This window comes from Lynx canadensis, chromosome X, assembly GCF_007474595.2.
Source record: "Lynx canadensis isolate LIC74 chromosome X, mLynCan4.pri.v2, whole genome shotgun sequence".
Lineage (NCBI taxonomy): Eukaryota > Metazoa > Chordata > Mammalia > Carnivora > Felidae > Lynx > Lynx canadensis.
In genome coordinates this window covers 51,546,432-51,565,371 of record NC_044321.2, presented here as the reverse complement: position 1 = coordinate 51,565,371, position 18,940 = coordinate 51,546,432, and the positions used below count along the sequence as shown (strand labels likewise).

The window sequence follows — 18,940 nt, the reverse complement described above, 5'->3', positions numbered from 1 at the left end:
TACCTAGGAGTATTAAAGAAAGTTTCCAGTGGAGGTAACATGGAGTGGGGAGAGGTGAAAAAGACACCCTTGACATTTCAAACTGAAAGAAAAGACATGCTAGAGCTGAAAGATATAAAAGGTATGGTTTACTTGGAAAACTTTGATCCCACAAAGCCACAGTATAGCATACATGTGGGGAACTAAGTCTGGAAAGTGAGCTAGAATGAAGCCAGGTATCAAAGGGTTCTCTCTATATACCATGCTAAGGAGTTTAGATTTTCTCCTCTTCATATTTACTGCAGTGTTATAAATACTGGCAAATGCTGGGCGTAATCTAAATGACTCTCAAAAGGTTAATGGTAAATTATGGCACAGCCATTGGATGGAATTTTATAAAGCCATTAAAGTGTTCATTTTAAAAACTAAAAAGCATCTACCTAAGCTTTTAGTGATATATTAAGTAAGGATAAAGAAGTAGGACTTTTTTGGGAGCACCTGGGTGGCTCAGTCAGTTAAGTGTCTGACTCTTGGTTTTGGCTCAGGTCATGATCTCATGGTTTGTGAGTTCGAGCCCCACATCAGGCTCCGTGCTGACAGTGCAGAGCCTGCTTGAGATTCTCTCTCTCCCTCTCTCTCCTTTCCCCTCCCACTTACTCTCTCTCTCTCTCTCAAAAATAAATAAATACACATTATTTTTTTTTAAAAAAGAAGTAGTACACTATTACTATGTAGTACACTATGTACACTATGCACAATGGAAAATTATAATACACATATGAGCTATGACAAGAAATATACATAAATAATAATTGCTCTATTAAAATGGTGGATTTATGAAAGATTTCTCCCTCTATTTACTAAACTTTGCCATATGATGCCATGTTGGGTTTTATAAAAAGGGGAAATACAAAAATAACTACTACTCTTCTGTTTGACTCTTCTTTCCTTCTCCCCTTTTCACTCATCCACTTGCTTACTTACCCTCCATCACCAACAGTCATTCTAATATACCACCTTCAGCTGGAATCCTTAACAACACATGCAAGGCCCATAGGAGGGAAATACTGCCAGCAAGGTGTCTGCACCCAGCAGCAACTTGTTACATGGCCCAGAGGCTATTCTAGCCCAATGTTGGGGAAGAATCTTCTACCCAAAAGCACTGCCCAGCTCTACCCAACTAAGCCTTCTCTGGTTAAACTGCCATAAGAACTTGTTTCCAAAGGAAGGAAGACAGATATTAAGAATACTTATATCATGCCCTCCCTCAAGAGGGCTCAGGGCAGTTGAAGATCAAACTCATGGCCAACTCCTAGGTGGCTGAAATACAGCCTGGGATCCTTGATTCACAAGTAGAACTACAAAATGTCAGTAAAGAGGAAGAAGAAGATGCGTGAAAACAGATCCAGCCAAGAGCACATCATTTCTAGAAACCTGCTTATGCCCTCATCACCCCATTAGGCCTTGACAGGAAATTCAGAAATCACTCTCCTTTGATCTGCAGGTCTAACACCAAAGGAAGCCATATTCACAAAATGCAAAATCAGTTGAAGGCTTAACACTAGGAACGTGGCAATCTCTCTCACTGGAAATTCCTCCCCTTTATTCCAAGCCCACATCACCTAGCTCTCCCCATCCAAGAGCAACATAGACATCAGTGACTCAAACAGAGGAAGAAGAAGGGGACATTAGCAATTTAAGACTTGGCCAAAAGCAACTTCATAGGCTTAAGGTAGCTAAGTTGTGGAGGAAGGTGGTAAAGGAAGTCGAATCTCATTAGCATTCAGTTTTGGTTTATTTCTTAGTCTTCCCCTTCCCTGATGGAACAATGACCAATTCAGGGTCTTCTATTCTTCCTGTAGTCACCAATGACCCAAAATAACCAGCAATTGCGGTTTGCAGGCTGGACTCCAAGGCCCCACCCAAGGCACTCAGTCAACAGTTGTCTCTCCAAGCCAGGATGCCCACAGTGATCTCTGTGTTAGGTGGATCCAATATCTCTAAGAAGAACTCACTGAAATAAAGAGGGCTAATTATACATGGATAGCTGGGGGGAGAAACAATGCTCCCAATGCCGTTGCAAAGAAAGGGTAACTTCTCCAAATAGTTGCTACTCTCTGTTCTGTTACACTCTTTCTAAGAAGCCCTTACTATCTTCTTAAAGAAAAGGAATAAAAAAAATCATAATAACAGAAAAATTCAATGTTCTCATTTTATAGATATTAAAGTTAAGGCCCATAGAAATTACTTGCCCAAGGTCACACAGGCAGAGACTAAATAACCAGATATCCTGATTAAGTACATTATTCTTTTCATTGCATCATTTCTATTAAAATGCATTAGGAAAAAAAAAACATCCAGACAGGTGCTTCAAGCTTTAAATGTCAAAAAGCTCAGCTTTTCTAACCTAGGGCTAGACAGCTCAGGACTGAGGACTGGAAGCAGACAGACAGTGGACCAATTCCATTCAGGAAAGCCAAGTGAGAAGTTTAGGCATACAAAAGGCACACACAAAGAATTTACCAACTGGAGTGTTTTACTTACTCCAAAGGAATAGTTTAAGATGCTGAAAGCCCCAGCACCACCTTGCCCACCCCCACACTCTGAGCCTTTTTAGGTCAAGCAAGACTACCCCTAGGTTATCAGAGATCTAAGTAAGAAGCTAGAGGGGGTGGCCAGGCTGAGTCAAGAGGGCAAGGAGAGATAAGAGAGAAGGGGGACAGTGGGGCGCTTGGGTGGCTCAGCTGGCTGAGCATCCGACTTCGGCTCAGGTCATGATCTCATAGCTCCGCATCAGGCTCTGTGCTGACAGCTCGGAGCCTGGAGCCTGCTTCAGATTCTGGTCTTCCTCTCTCTTTGTCCCTAACCCACTCGCATTCTGTCTCTGTATCTCTCAAAAATAAATAAATAAACATTTAAAAACTTTAAAAAAAAGAAAGAAGGGGGAGAAATGAAAGAAGGATGGAGAAATTATGGTAATTCCAGAGCATTTGCATCTTTCTCTCTCCTCTCCCACTTCTCCCCCACCTCTATCAAAGAGCCTCACCACCTGTTCTAAGCAAGCCCTATACTAGGAAAAAAGAAAAGTTTGCAGGTAGCACTATATAAACTTGAGAAATGTGTTCCCTGTACCAAAAAAAAAAAAGAACAGGGAACTAGTTGAGGTGGTAAAGGGCATTTGAGGGGGGAGAAAATAGCCAAATAAGGCATACTTGACTGGTAGGGAATCATCAGGAAAGGTTCCCAAAGCTGACGTCAGAGGGAGGAAGCTTTTAGTCATTGGTTTCCTCTGGCAACTGGCCTAAGGCCAGGAGACAAACTCCCAACCTTAGGAAAATGCCCAGGCTATGGCAGACAGAAAGACAACCAAAAGACATTTTCCCCAGGCCCAATGCAGGCTCTGCTGGAACAGCTCTCCAAGTACCAGCAGAGAGGTATAGTGTAATTCTGAAGAAAAATGCCAGATGTTCTCACTAAGCATATGCTAGACATACCATTGCCCAGGTTCCAGAAGGAGTAAGAAACCTGGGGAAGACAGATTTGATCTACTCTGGTTACATATTTCTGATATTGCGGATAGTTTCATGTTAGAAGAAAGAAAATTTCAAAGGCAAAAGGCTAAGTGGCTTTTGTTCTCAGCAAGGGAATTTCTGAGTTATTAATCTCCCAAGAGATCAGCAAGGATGTTTGGAGAGGAGTTTTGCTCATTTAAAACCCTTGAAGACAGCAAAGATTTGTACAACTTAACTGATGACACTCAAATTGGCTATTACCTTGACCCCTACCCTACACCTTCATTCCACAGTATAGTCAACCACAGTCAAAGATTACAACAGGTAAGAACATCTTGGTGTACTTCAACCTGCAAGTGAGATGTCTGAAAAAGGACAAGGAGTTGGGGAATGTGGCAGGGAGTGGTAGGGGGCAGATTAGACCAAGACAGCAAAATCAGGAATCTTATCTAAACACACTACACTGGAGAAAAATAAAGCCTGATCCTTCCCAGTTATTTAAGGGAGTCCCAGACTAAAAGAGAGGGAAGGAAATGCTGACCAAGCCTGATAGGTATGCATTGTTCCCCCTACTAGGCCCTGACCTCTGTCACCTCCCAAATACATATCCAAGAAAGGATTTCTTTGGATTATTCCTTGTTTTGTGAGACCAAATGCCCACACCTCAACTTTTCTCTACCACTAGGCCCTGCTTGATACTCTGCCACACAAAATACCAAATTCTCACAAAGTAGAAGGGTCACCAGACACAGAAAGAATATTTGGCCTTTAAAGTCACCAGTTATAGGGGCGCCTGGGTGGTTCAGTCGGTTGAGCGTCCGGCTTCAGCTCAGGTCATGATCTCACAGTTCATGGTTTTGAGCCCCAAGTCAGGCTCTGTGCTGACAGCTCAGAGCCTGGAGCCTACTTCAGATTCTGTGTCTCCCTCACTCTCTTCCCCTCCCCCCACTCATGCTGTCTCTCTATGTCCCTCAAAAATGAATAAATGTTAAAAAAATTAAAGTCACCAATTATAGGACCTACCTGACAAAACATTACTACTAAGCATGCTCAGTGGTAAATGACCATATCTGTGGCCTAGGAGTTATGTTAACACAACAAGTCCACTGAAAGGAACATCAGATCTGGTTTTGTCATCAGGCACAAAGAACTGTGTTTTAAAAGTCACCCAAAAAGTCTTTCCTTGAAGTTTAAGGCCCAGATGCTGCAGCTGGGACCTGGCCAGAAAATAACATGCTCCTTAACCTATTCCAATCACACACTAAAAAATTATCCCCTCATTTCCATCTTTCCCAAATACCTATCTCATAGTAAACCCATTGGGAAAACTGAAAGCTGTTTGTAGGCTGCTGGCCTAAAAAGTAATTACTAAGCTCCATTCCTTGATTTAGTTCATATGGAAATGTGAAGGAAGAAGTCTCTTACATACCTACATGGGCAACAAAGACAGTAAAATTTATTTCAGTAACTAACCCAATTCTATAAAACCCAAGGTTCAGTTCTTCCCCAACAAACCCCTTCAGAACATTTGGCATTTGAGACAGGACTATTGGCTGTCACCGACCCTAGAAAGAGTAACTTGGTCTATGTCACATGTACTTTGTGGCTCCCCTTGAAACAATTAGCACCTCAAGGCTTCCTTCATTTTAGACAAACTCACTTTCAAGAGAGCACTGGCCTAGGGTTTATGCCCATGTACCAAAAGCATGTCACTCACCCACCGAGAACAGCTACTGCTCCCGCCTTCAAAGTTCTGTTCATTAAACCCCCTTCTTCTGAAAATCTATAGAGAATGTCATGTAAAGTATTTATTTTTCTTAAAATGTTTTTAAGTGAGTTAGCTCCAAATCTCCAATTAAATGGGACATCTATAAATTCAGGAACTATATACTCAGTTCACTTATTTCTATCCCTTATAGTAAAGAGTACTTAGTAACCACTCAATAAATGGTGAGAATGTAACTGCCTGCCTTCTTTCTTACCATTTTACCTAGCACAGGGTTGGGCATATAGTAGTTCAGTTCCATAAGTAGTTATAATAACTGACATTTGCATCTAACTTATTAGATGCTAGGCACAGTTCTAAGCACTTTACACAAATTGGCCCATTCAGTCCTCAAACAACCCTATGAGATAGGTACTATTATTGTCTTCACTTTACAGTTGAAGAAAATGAGACACAGAAGTTAAGTAACTTGCCCAAGGGTATACAAATAATTGGTCACAGAGCTAGGATTTGAGCCCAAGCAGTCTGGTTCCAGAGTCTGTGCTTTTCCCCACTGCTCTATGTTAGCTTTCTATGAAGGCCTTAAAAGTCTTTTGGTTTTGTTTTGTTTTGTTTCGGTTATCCACCTGCCCCAGGTTTGGCCTGCAACAATTAGAAATGAGTAGTGAGGGTTGAGGCCAAGAGGCTATTCTGAATTCAAATGGTTGTGACAACAGCAAATACTTCCACCAAAATACTAATGAAAATACCATAACGTTCCCCTATCTCAAGGAACGGGTCAAGCTTGAGGACTGAGTCAGATACAGAAAGAGAAGAACTCAAAATTTATTATTTTTTTTTTAAATTTAGTACACTGTAGTTTTTTTTTTAAAATATAATTTATTGTTAAACCGGTTTCCATATAACACCCGGTGCTCATCCCAACAGGTGCCTTTCAATGCCCATCACCCACATTCCCCTCTCCCCCACCCCCATCAACCCTCAGTTTGTTCTCAGTATTTAAGAGTCTCTTATGGCTTGTCTCCCTCCCTCTCTGTAACTTTTTTCCCCCTTCCCCTCCCCCATGGCCTTCTGTTAAGATTCTCAGGATCCTCATATGAGTGAAAACATATGGTATCTTTCTATGCCTGACTTATTTCACTTAGCATGATACCCTCCAGTTCCATCCATGTTGCTGCAAATGGTCAGATTTCATTCTTTCTCATTGCCAAGTAGTATTCCATTGTGTATATAAACCACATCTTCTTTATCCCTTCGTCAGTTGATGGACATTTAGTCTCTTTCCATAATTTGACTATGTTGAAAGTGCTGCTATAAACATTGGGGTACAAGTGCTCCTGTGCATCAGCACTCTTGTATCCCTTGGGTAAATTCCTAGCAGTGCTATTGCTAGTTCATAAATCTAAAAAGGCAAAGTGAAAGCAGGGATTTGGGTGAAGGGGGGCTGGAAGAGAGAAACGTCATTCTGGGACCCCAGAAGAACTGAGTCACCCACTGACTGAAATCTGTTAGAGCAGAAGCTATTTAGGGGAACTCCACTGCAGCCATCTTGTTAATGTAATCACCACAGAGCCAATTCTCTGGAAGTCTGTGTCCCCTTGGTGAAAAGAGTCATTCTTCCAAGATAGGCAAATCCAGTGAGAGACCACTAACTTGGTAATCAAGAAAGCCAAGTTCTCCATTCAATACTATTACCAACTTGATGTGATCCTGAGCAAGCTGGATAACTCCTCTAGTTATGAGTACAGAAAAGAATTCTGGTCCATAAAAACTCTTAGTACAGTTGAGGCCCAATCTCAAGCAGGAAAATGTGACCAGTTTCCTTTCTTTACCTCCCTTCAACACACATGCATCTGTTTTCTACAACCCTTTGCAGACAAAGCAAAAAACATTTACCTTCCTGGGAAGTGCTACAGAGTCCCAAAGGCACTGTCAGAGCCTTAATCATCTCCATATAAAGTAACCTCTGAGGTCAGTTCTACACATTCAGAAGGACTTGCTCTTCCCATGACCATAATAACACTATGGTCAAGTCACCCCAGCACAGAGGGAGAAAACACTGAGTACCCTGCACCAAGTGCCATTTAGAAGGCAGACAAAAGTTCCTCCTCTACACTGGGGCTAGGCAATTTTGGTTTAGTCCCAGCCTTATTATCAGTTCACTCATATCACTTCCCTTTTCTGGACTTTGCTATCCTCATCCAAAACATAAAGGTAGAACTAAAAAGTTTAAGATGAGGTCATTTGCTCTGTGGTTTAAAACACTCCTGTGAGAAACCCAGACAATCCAGAACAATCAGCTGAAGTGAAGGTTAAGGATGAGGAAGCTCTGGGTCATCCTAAATAAAGATGCATTTGAAATGCTGTACCCCACAACAGCTAGCCCTCAGCTCACTGGTGGTAGTTATCTTGAGAGGTTAGTTTATGCCCACCAGTTCCTCAAAGTTTACCAATATCTAACTACCACACTCATAAGGTTAAAAGTACATTTGAAACATAACCTAAAAGCTTCCTGGAATTTCAGCAGAACTACAGGGAGTATATGCTTCTGGCAGCCAGTGAGAAGGAAACCCATGCAATTTTCAGTGTTTGTCTGAGGCTCTTCAGTCAACTCATAGCCTTCACAATATAGTGTCATTTGGTTTCTTGTTCCTCCGTAAGGAAAGATATAGTCCTTTTCCCTCCATAGACTTAAGAAGAAGCAGCCAAGAACACTCATACCAGTGTTCTTGTCAAAGCTACTAATGAAACAAACCAACTCCCAAGCTAAAAATTCTCCATTCTGAACTCAGTACCCAGGAAAACACAGTCCCCCAGAGGTGTAAGGGGACAAAAAAGTACATTTTAGCAAGTGCTGCTGAACTTTTTACATCCAGAAAATTCTAGCACACTGCCTGGTACATACATAGAAGGCACTCAAATTTTGAGGGAAAAAATGTCTTAAGGAAAAAAAAAACATATAAATGGGAGGCTTGAAGCTGTATCATCAAGGCTCTCAAGGACATTAAGATCCCTAGAGTGTATTTATTACTAATGCAGTACCCTCATGACAAATTGGAGAGACTGAAGAGACTGAATAAAGGACTTGCCTAACTATTCACTTCATTTGAATCACTTAATTAAGGACAGGGAAGATGTTTTTCTTACATGAAAAGAGAAGAAAAATTCTCCGGTTAGTGTTACTTGCCACTTTCCAAACCAATGGAGTCCTGAGCTACCCTTCAAGTGACTGCTCCTATGACACAAATCAGAACATGGAATTGAAAAGGTTTTCAGCTCTATCAAGCATGAAATGGGAAGGATGAACAGCAAAGCCAGCCAATCATGATAAGACCACCTCTCTACTTGACCACTAAACTGTCCCAAAGGAGACCATCTTTGTACTCTGTTTTTGTTTTTTGTTTTTTGTTTTTTTTTTTCTTTTGGGGCAGAAGAGTAGGTATGGTAGCAGCAAGAAAAGATTGTGAATTAGGAAAAATGTACATTATAAATTCAATTCTATCTCTGAAAAATCAGAAACACACTGTTCCCAACCTGTAATAATGCCAATTTCCAGCAACTTCTAGCCATAAAGGCCCAACCCTGGTCATGTTGGTAACCAGATATTTTCCCCTCTGGGGATCTTGACTCTGAAAATTCAAGTAAGGGGGACTCCCAAGAAGACACAAAGGAACCTAGACAGACAATTGCCAAGCAACACTATTAGAACAGAGTTCAGAATAAATGTAGGGGTCATCTTATCTCATCCATAGAATTGGATGTGGAGCTAGAGAGATAGACCAGATGACCTCTAAATATCCCTTCAACATCCATTAAAGCATGCTCTTGAGAGCAGAAAGAGAGAAAAGTAAAAATAACACCCTTAAAACAAGCTACTGTTATGGGAAGCTAGAGAATAATGGAGAGTTAGCAGACTAGTGGTCAATACCACCTCTGTCAACCCACTCACAGAACAACCTTCCCCGCTCCAAGCCTAAGTATAGATTATTTGTTGCCTTCAAGGATCCTCTTGCCTAACCAGTCCCTCTCTGTCCAGAAAGCTATTCAAGGAGAAGCCTAAAGGAAATCCCCAAGATAGTTCCTGCTCTATCATCTACACTTTCACAAATGGTAGAGTAAACTGGGGAAATAAAGAAGTGGAGAGATGCAGGATCCAAAGAATCACCTTCTCTCATGTATAACTTCCATTCCTGATCCCTTTCCTTTCCCTAAAGTCTGTATGCAGGGCTGGTTCAATGGTTGAAAAACTGATATTCTGCCTCCTATTCATGAAGTACCATTTTAGTGCCACTCGAGTGGCTCAAGCAATGCTAGGAATGGCAGAAGAATAAATAGTCCACACAGTCCCTGTTAAAGTTTAGCTGAATGCAGATCCAGAAGCCTTCAAATACTTCAAGAAGCTGGACTCTATATCTGCTCACATGGATGGTCACATTAATGACCACTTGATCACCCTTCCCCTGACCTATTGAGCTAGGGCTAAAAATTCAGCAAAATAAAAAGGTTTTACCAAGACTGATTCAAGACCTAGATTCAAGTCCTGGATTTACTAATGACATGCTACATCATTCTAGGTCAGCCCCTCCCTATCTGTGGGTCTCAGTTTTCCCATATATACAATGAGAAGGGTTAGACTTGATAGTTGTGAAGAGCCTTTTCAACTCTAACAAACCAAAAACTCAAGAAAACCTTGAAAATTAAAAACAATCTCTTTTTAGGGAGTCCTAAAGACTTTCTGACCAAAAAAAAAAAAAATTAAAGAGGGCAGGGAAGGAGAAAGACTTTGTTTTTACAACTGTCTTATCAGCAGAAAGTGTAGATAGCAAGTTAATAAGCTTCTTCATTCTGGCTGCTAAAGCAGATTTAGGAAACTGGCAACTAGAAGCATAATCCAAGAATTGGAAGAAAGAGGATACAGAGGAGCATGTTTTAATAGATTTAATGGAAGTTGGGCTAAGGGAGACAATTGGCTGTAAAAGTGAAACCCAGCCTTGACAGACTGCAGACATGGTTCATATGAATGAACAGATTTGATTTTTCCATTACCCTTCCCTATCTGTCATACTCCAGAAATAGCCTAATAGCCTAACTAGTAAAGAAGGAGCAGAAAACAGGGAATTTTCTCCCTTCACTAAAGTTACTAGCTGGCATGCAGTGAACTAGTGTAAGCCCCTGGATGCCTCAGAATTGTGATGAGGAATGAGAAAAATAACAAGAGACACCTTGTGAAACCCTCAACTCTCACCAGGAGAACACACAAATTCCAGTGTTACTTTGCCTAAATTATCCACTTTCTTTTATCTGAGGACCAGGAAGTCCTAAGAACAGAGGGCAGTTTGCTTTGGGCAGGAGAGGGGCTTCAATTTCAAGAACCCAATTACTGAGTCAGAACAGAGGGTCAATGGGATAAGCATCAAAAACCTTGGACCCCAATCTTGGTTTTGTCACCATGTGCCCTTAGGTAGGTTCCTTTCTGTTAGCCTAATATCCTCATTAGTTAAAAAAAGAAATATTTGGGTGAGGAGGGGGAGAAAGTTGTACTAGACAGTCTCAGAGGTCTGAGGTCTACACCCTTTCAGGTCAAGATTCTATGGTCTTAATAAGCATGATATAGTTGTTTCTCCTAAATTTGACCATTACTTGAACAGAACAACATGGAAAATTCTCCAAAGTTTTCAGGCTATCAAAATTCAGCCCTCTTCTTCCAATCTGATTCAAGTTTCTGTCAATCTGCATAAAAATACCTTCAGTGTTCAGGTAACTTCAGTACCCTAGCCTGGACCTCAAACAGCTCATTCTCGTCTCTCTCCATGCCCAGAAAAAGGATCACCACGCTCTTCTTTGCCATTTCTGACTGAGATGGGATGGTTAAGGCAACTCTGAGGCAATTTCTAGGCCCATCGAGTTACATTTAAAGGTGAGCTACCTTAGAACTGACCATGAAATATGCCACTAGTGAAGAGAGGTCATAGGGTAAAGTCTGTTCCCAGAGATCCACCCATCTATTTAGGTAAAAACACCCACAGAGAGCTAAACTCAAGAAGAGGCTCCTGAAAGGATCTTTATAATCCTCTGTGTTGGCAGAGACAGTGGGCTTTTTTTCCATCTTTTTTCTTTTCAAAACCATTCTCTCACTTTATGTGTGTTGGGGAAGGGGAGCCAAGTGTGGGAAAACCCCGTGTCATAAAACCACCACAGCAATTTAAAGGAGAGAAGGTAAAAGGACATACTTGTTGAAAACTTGGTGGTTTTGATGGACAGGGTTCTGGAAAGGCAAGAATGACTTGACAGAAAGGCTGGAATACAGCAACGTGGCAACCAAATTCAGCATACGCCCGAAGAACCAGGCACCCCACTCCTCTCCTCCAGGGACCCTTGGCCCTTCTCAAGGCTACTAGTCACTATCTCAGCTCTACAAGGCTCAGGTAGTCCTCTAGGGAGAGGGGTCTGTAAGCACAACAAGCTGCTTGCCAGTGTGGTCACCAGGCCTTCCGGAACAAGAAAAGGGCCCTAGTAGCTTTTTGGCATGACTTGCACAAAAGCAAGCAGGACTCATTATTCAGGCACACCCCTCCCCTACCCCTCCCTTCTGGGCATCCGGCCTCCCTAGGCCCCACTCCCAGGACGCTTCTGCTCTTCTCATAACAGCCAGCGGGGTGGAGACCAAATCCTAGAAGCTACCACCATTTTAGAAAGGTGCAGCCCCACAAGGGAGAATCCACACCTCACAGAAAAGTCTGGAGGGGATAGGGGGAGATAGAGACCCATTAAGCAATGGGAAGGGCAAGGATCTGTCGGTGGAAAGGAGGAAGAAACCAGTCTTCTACCCTAGAAGTAAAGCAGACCTCTCCTCAGACTGGTGCCCAGTTAAGTATTAGTGATCCTGGGTAAAAGCAAACAGTTTCTGATGTGTCCCTGCACAACTCTCTCCTCCACCAACTCTTTCTTCCCCTATTAGTGAGAAACAGCTGGAGCTGCCAGGGGAAGCTATGAGAAAGGTGAGTGGGGGTGGGGGATCAGCCCATTGCAGCTTCCTACCCCCTCCTTCCTTCTCAGTTCCCCTGGCCCCTCCTGGACCATGGCAGCTTTGCCCCTCAGAAAGGCACCAATTCATGAACTGGAGAAAGTGTTCCTTTCCCCTGCCCCCATAGCACATCAGGGGTAAGAAGAGACCTCAGGCTCCCAAGGAACCCTACTTACTGCCTCATCCCACACGGAGGAAACTGTAATCTGAGAAAGAGGCAGGTCCCACCTAGTCCACACTTCTAGCCCAGCACCCACTCACACCCGAGGACGCACCAGACCAGAGGACTCCATTCTCTCCCTCCCTAACCCAGGTCTTGGCGGAGGGCTCGGCGTTCTGAGTGGGCGGTTGGCTGGCCAAGCTCCTAGCCACCAGCAAGGGGCTACCAGAGTCAGCTAGAGCCCCCAAGGCGGCAGCGTACATCCTCAGGACTCACCGTCTTAGGCATGGTGGCTGCAAAAGTGGCAGAGTTGATGGAAGTTCGGCTAGGAGCTGTCGGGCAGCGCTGAGCACACAGAACACAAAGCACGGACTCGGGACTGGGGTTTCGGATTGGGTCCCTCGCTAGCGTCAGGGCAACTGCTCGGCTTCCTGCTAACGGGCCACGACTTCAGAAACCCCACCCAGGAAAGAGCCGCCCCTGTCGCGTCGCCCGCTTCTTTCTGTGGCCGGGCTTCCGTGCTGCTCCCCGCCCTCGCGCCCGCCTTCTTGCCGGCCGCTGGCCCCGCCCAGCCCAGCCCAACCCAGCCTGGTCACAGCAGCCACGTGGGGCTCAGGCTGGGCCTGGGAGCTCCAACGGGGATTCCTATCCCTGAACCAGCCCCACTCTTTCTCCCGTCCCTTTCACAGCCCCTACCTCTTTGAATCCAAGCCATCTGGCCCCACCCCAAAGCAGAGACTGGCCCTGGGCTGAATCTTGGCAAAAGCTTAGAGCCCTTGACAGTAAGTGTCCACTAATGGGGAGCTTACTACCTACCAAAACTGTCTGTGCCCTCTCAAGACAGCTCTGATTCTCAGAAAGTCCTTGTGTGTAGCCGAACTCCTTTTCTCCTGTGGATCTCAGCTTTGCTCCCTGTGGCCACACAAATCATCTACTGTCCTTAATAATTCCTTAGAGGTCTGAAGATTACATGCCACCCCCCCCCCCCCCGCAAACTTCTCTTCTCTTGGCTACACTACCTCAGCTCCTCCTACACTTCATTCATTCTCTTCTGTAGGTTTCTATATCCCTTTTCCCATCATATTTCCTCCCCATTCTTGCTCAATCCTCATTTTCAACAGAATTGGGCTTCTTTTCTATATCTGCCCTCTACTTATTTTCCTTCCTTCAAATCCCAGCCTTCATCTTCTTCAAATCAATGCCTTGATGCTTCATCCTCTCCCCCAACATATTCATGATTTATGTGTTTACTTTCTAATAAGGCTATCATTGCCCAAGTTGGATGCACCCCCAGTCCACTCCTTTGAGATGTGTCTGTTTGCCAGCACTCATTCTACTTCATAAGGCCACAGAATCCCAGGACAACAGAGTTCAAGACTACAGCTGTTATCTGGATAAGTTTCAGTTTTACTTTGAAAGTGACTGATCACAATTATTTTTTCTCCTATCCACAGGCAACCATGTGAAAGTATAGTCTGAGTATCCTTTACAAAGTAAGGCATCACATACCTCAAGGATGATGAGCCAACTTGGAGCAGTGGAATGGATATTTGAGAGGGGTAGTCAGGACACTTGGCCTCTAGTTGTAGCTTTGCCACTAATTCACTCTGTGACCACTATATGGCTTTGTGTAACTCCCTTCCCCATCTGAGCGTGAGTTTTCTCTTCTGGAGCAAGAAATGACTGGGTTCTGGGCTTCCAAGTTCCTTTCCCACTCTGACATTATAAAAGGATGAGAAAAGAAGTAGATTCCCTAGGACAATAGATGAATCTAACAGGGTTGTATAAAGACTGGCTTTGCATTTTCATTCAGGAATCAGCAGTCCTATTCCCTGCTCCTCTGCTTTCCCAACTCACTAATGTTAATGAATCAGTGTGCCTCAGTTTCTCTCACTGCTGTCAAGATTCATTGATGTGTGCTAGGGTATACAAAGTTCCCTGCCCAACTCATCATCAGGGAAGTGCAAATCAAAACTGCAAGGAGATATCACCTCACACCTGTCAGAAACTGGCTAAAATGAAAAGCACAAGAAACAACAAGTGTTGGTGAAGATGTGGAGAAAAAGGAAACTTCTTGCACTGGGGGTGGGAATGCAAATGTGCAGCTACTCTTGAAAACAGTATGAAGGTTCCTCAAAAAGTTAAAAATACAACTACCCTATGATCCAGTAATTGCACTACTGTATGTTTACCAAAATAAATAAATAAACACTAATTCGAAGGGATACATGCACCCTTATATTTATAGCAGCAGTATTTACAATAGCCAAATTATGGAAGCAGCCCATGTCCATCAATAGATGAATGGTTAAAAAGGAGGTGATATATATATACACAATGGAACATTATTCATTCATAAAAGGGAATTAAATCTTGCCATTTGCAATGACATGGATGGAGCTAGAAAGTATAATGCTAAGTGAAATAAGTCAGTCAGAGAAAGCCAAATACCATATAATCTCATGCATATGTGGAATTTAAGAAACAAACAAATGATCATATGTGAAAAAAAGAGTCATACCATGAAACAGACTCATAACTATAGAGAACACACTGATAGTTACCAGAGAGAAGGGGGATGGAGGAGATGGGTTAAACAAGTGATGGGGATTAAGGAGTGCACTTGTGAGAAGCACTGGGTGATGTATGGAACTGTTGAATCACTATATTGTATACCTGAAAGTAATATAACACTGTGCATTAACTATACTGGAATTTAAAATAAAATTTAAAAAATAAAAGTATTTTAGATGTATTAAAGAATTGAAAAAAAAAGTTATCTACCAAAGCTATTTCCTTGAGCTGAGAAGTTGACCCTCCAAGGAAGAGCAGCACTTCCCAGAAAGCCTTAGTAGCAGGGATAGCAATAATGGCCAATCACATTCCTTGACATTACCATGCCTCTTTTCCCCCAGAAGTTCAAGGAACTCACTGACTCACTCATTTATGTTCTCCTAAAGCCCACTAGGGCCTTGAACTAGGCTAAGTGCCAAAAGGAGGGTAAGTTGATTGGAGACTTCAACTTTCATTATCCATTCTGGAGAGTGGATACCCCCTGTGTGTCATTCCCCATGTCCCATGTCAACACTCTCTGTAATACACAAGAGAAATCTGGTTGGGGAATGTCAAGCAGCTGAACACACTATTAAAAGAGAAAAGGGGCACAAGAGTCTAAATGGAAAAAGGGAGGTCAGAGGGTGGGGAAACTAAGGAGGAGAAGGATGGGAAAGGGAGGAAAGCATAGATGATCAGAAACTGTTTATTTCAGCCCCTGTGCATGTTGAGGAAACTGAGGATCAAAAAGAGGAAAGAACTTACCCAAGATTGGGCAACAAGCATAGAGGACAGATTCAGGGATAATAGGGAGGACAAAGAGCTCAGTTAAGCTGTTGTGATAATACAAGCAAGAAATGTTGAAAGCTAGAACAAGGGAAGTAGTCCCAACCACACCCCTCCACCTTCACCAGACAGAAGCTGGGTATGGCGATTATAGTCAAGCATCTGGACATACTTGAAGGTTACATTCAAAACCCTATGTCTAGAAGGGACCCATCTCAGCTATCCCCCCATCTCCAAAGCAAAGTAGAGGCAGCTGAGGTGCTCTCTTGTTCTTCAAGATGGTCAGAGAAACACACCTTTGTTTCTTACCTCTTTGTAAAACACTTTTTACCTATATGGTCAGAACTTCTGATCTCCCCCACCCCATTCCCTGTAATGATCCCATGTGAATTGAGAGTTAGTTCAATCTTCCTGGGATCAGAGTAATCTCCACACTTAGGTTTAGATATGATGAGATATATGCCACTGTTTGCAGAGAGAAGACATGTGAATAAGGGCTAACATATTGGTTACCCTGGGTGAGGAAAGTAAAAGGTATAAAGACACTTGAATTTTCAGAAAAGCTGAATTCAAAAGGTTCAATGAGGAATAGGGAAGTATTTTTCAAACAGTAAAGGTAGGTAAGGGCTAGTATGAACAGAAGGTGGCACAGAAAATTTCTGGAGCTGGAGTCCAAGGAAACTGGGAGCATCTGAATCAAGGGATAAAAGATGCAAAGGGAAAAATTTGACTGAGGCTTAGGGCCAGAAAGGGGTCCAGGTGGAAAGGCTCAGCATTCCTGAGAGGCCAAGACCATTCTGGAGCAGCGGCAAGTCTGGATACTAAAGTCAAGGAAACTGAAAGCAGGAATTGCGTAATGCAGATTTGTGTGAAAGTCTATGCCAAGCTAAAGAGAAAAATGAGATTGGACTTTTAATCACCTCCTACCTAAGACTTAAACTCACTTCAATAAAGAAGCCTACACTCTATGGTATTTCTCCTTTAGAGGACACAATAGTGCAGGAGAGACAATACCAGAGAGGAACTGGGTAGGGCAGAGTCCTGAATCCAGTGATATTTTGAATAAAGAAGCAACCCCCCTCCCATTTATTGGATAGTTGAAAGATCCCCATCACTTAGAACATTTTGAGGGCTGCTTTTCATTTTCATCACTGTTGGAAAGTCCTTCTTTACATCTAAATTAGATCTTTTCTGCTTCTCTCAGCACAATTGCTCTTGGCTGATGGTTAGGAAAGAATTAACTAAGCCTCTGAAGCTGATCTTCTCCCCTATTCATAGAAGAGAAATATGACAGAGACAACAGCAAACATTAGCTTGAGGCCACAAACTCTGAAGCCTTCTCTCTCTCTCTCTTCCTTCTGCTGGGTCAGTAGCCCAAGCACTAGGCTAGCTGTACCCTTTAAACAAATACAGAATAAGCAAAAGAATATACTCCTGTCTCCTCAAAGAAAATAGGTCCTTCTGGTACAATATGGTTGAGAATACAAACTTCCACAGTCAAGAAATACTGCTTTTAATCATCCTTAATCTTCTACCCACTTCTTGGAAGCAAAAGCTAGGATTTGGATGAAAGGGGACACAATAACATTAATGAGGCCCCTAAGTGAAAGGGGACATGATAACATTAATGAGGTACCTATCAAGTGCTGAGCAGTGGGGAGGACACTTCAATATCTAGTAAGGAACTTTAGAAGTACAAATGAAGAGTTTGAAGCTTTGAGAAGTGAAGCAACTTATCCAAAAGTCACACAGTTTGTTGATCATGGGACAAGGATCTGGGCACATGTTTTGTGAGTCCAAAGTCCACATTCTTCCCACAACCTTTCCACAAGCTGACCTGTGACCAGGCAAACTTGAGGAGGGAGATGTATTTTAAGATTCATCTCACCCCTGCACTTCAGTGGACAGACTAGACAGCTTGAGATAGCAGGTGGGCAATAATAAACAGTGATGATACAGCATCTTGCCAAGATCAAGTGCCTGGGAATATTTATTATTAACCATATCAAAGGACCACAGCAAGCTTTTCTCTGGCCTTTCCCCCCAAAAGCCTGGAAACTTTTTAAAAGCTTCTTCCAGCCAGCTAATATCAGTTCAGTTTGAGCCAGTGTCCTCTTGAAATACGAAATTAGCCCTGCAGAAAGGGTCTCCCAGTAGAGTCACTAGCTCCCAGTCCTACCCCCAGTGACCAGAGACCATATGTGGTCAAATAGCCTGTTGAACATATGGCAACCTCCATGAACAACCCACAGTTCACAAACTAAATACCCCTAGAAGGAAACTATTTGTCCACTCCATCCATGCCTTCAGCAGTGACCAGGTGCCTGGTTCTATATGAGGCTCTACAAGGGATATTGATCCTCTTCCTCCCCAGGAGCTCTCTTTCCTGTTGGCTCTGTGTCTGTTGGTGGTTCTGCTGTTTGCACCGTCCTTTATGTGCACACTGTCATCATCTTTAACTCCCCTCTGCCCAACTCCTACCATCCAGCCACCAGACCCTGATTTTTGTCTGTCTTTCATGGCTTCTCTCCCTGTCATCTTCACATTCAGTGCCCTAGGTCAACCTTCAGTGGCTCCCCGGTCTCCCTGCCCTCAAGATGCCCCACCTACGCTATCTTCCACATGGCCATCTAGGATCTGTGGATCACAGGCATCATGGTGATCTTCAGAAGTGAAGCCATCACCTGTGCATAGAGTCGTCAGGTGACCTCCTGTGCCCAACATGCACACTTAACCTTTGTAGCCTTCTCTTTCTCCCACAGCTCCCCAGCACAGCCCTTCCCCTGGAGCAAGGCTATTCCCACTACATGTACACAGTACAGCATGCTCACTCTTATCTCTGTACAAGTCCCTCCTTTGATCTCTCCTGCCCTCCTTGTGCTCTCTGCTTATCCCCAGCTCCTGCAGTGCCCAAGGTCTGCAGTGCTCATGTATCCCCCCACCACACACACATCTTGCTTTGTCTTGTCAACTGCTGCCTTTTTTTTTCTTTTCCTCCATTCCAGGCTGGCTGTAGTTGTTCCTGAAAAGTGATAAAATTTTGTGATCCATGCAGAAGGAGCTCAGCACATTTCCAGGCATATCTTTGGAGCTCAGGACAAATTGCTCAGCTAAGCCAGAGGAAGAGAGGGATCTACCATTCTCATGTCCAGCACTGTTGGCCTATCAAGTTGTATTATGTCCAGATTTGGAAGGTCCCA

General features: G+C 43.2%; 1 protein-coding gene across 1 annotated transcript in view; it reads right to left on the bottom strand.

Moving 5' to 3' along the window:
* The window catches only part of MSN (moesin), a 65,611-nt gene extending 52,660 nt beyond the window's left edge, over positions 1 to 12,951 (bottom strand). The window contains exon 1 of the mRNA XM_030304656.2: positions 12,678 to 12,951. Coding sequence (XP_030160516.1) covers positions 12,678 to 12,689 — 12 coding nt within the window. The 5' untranslated portion in view covers positions 12,690 to 12,951. The remainder of the gene's footprint in view (positions 1 to 12,677) is intronic.
* Between the last annotated feature and the right edge of the window lie 5,989 nt (positions 12,952 to 18,940).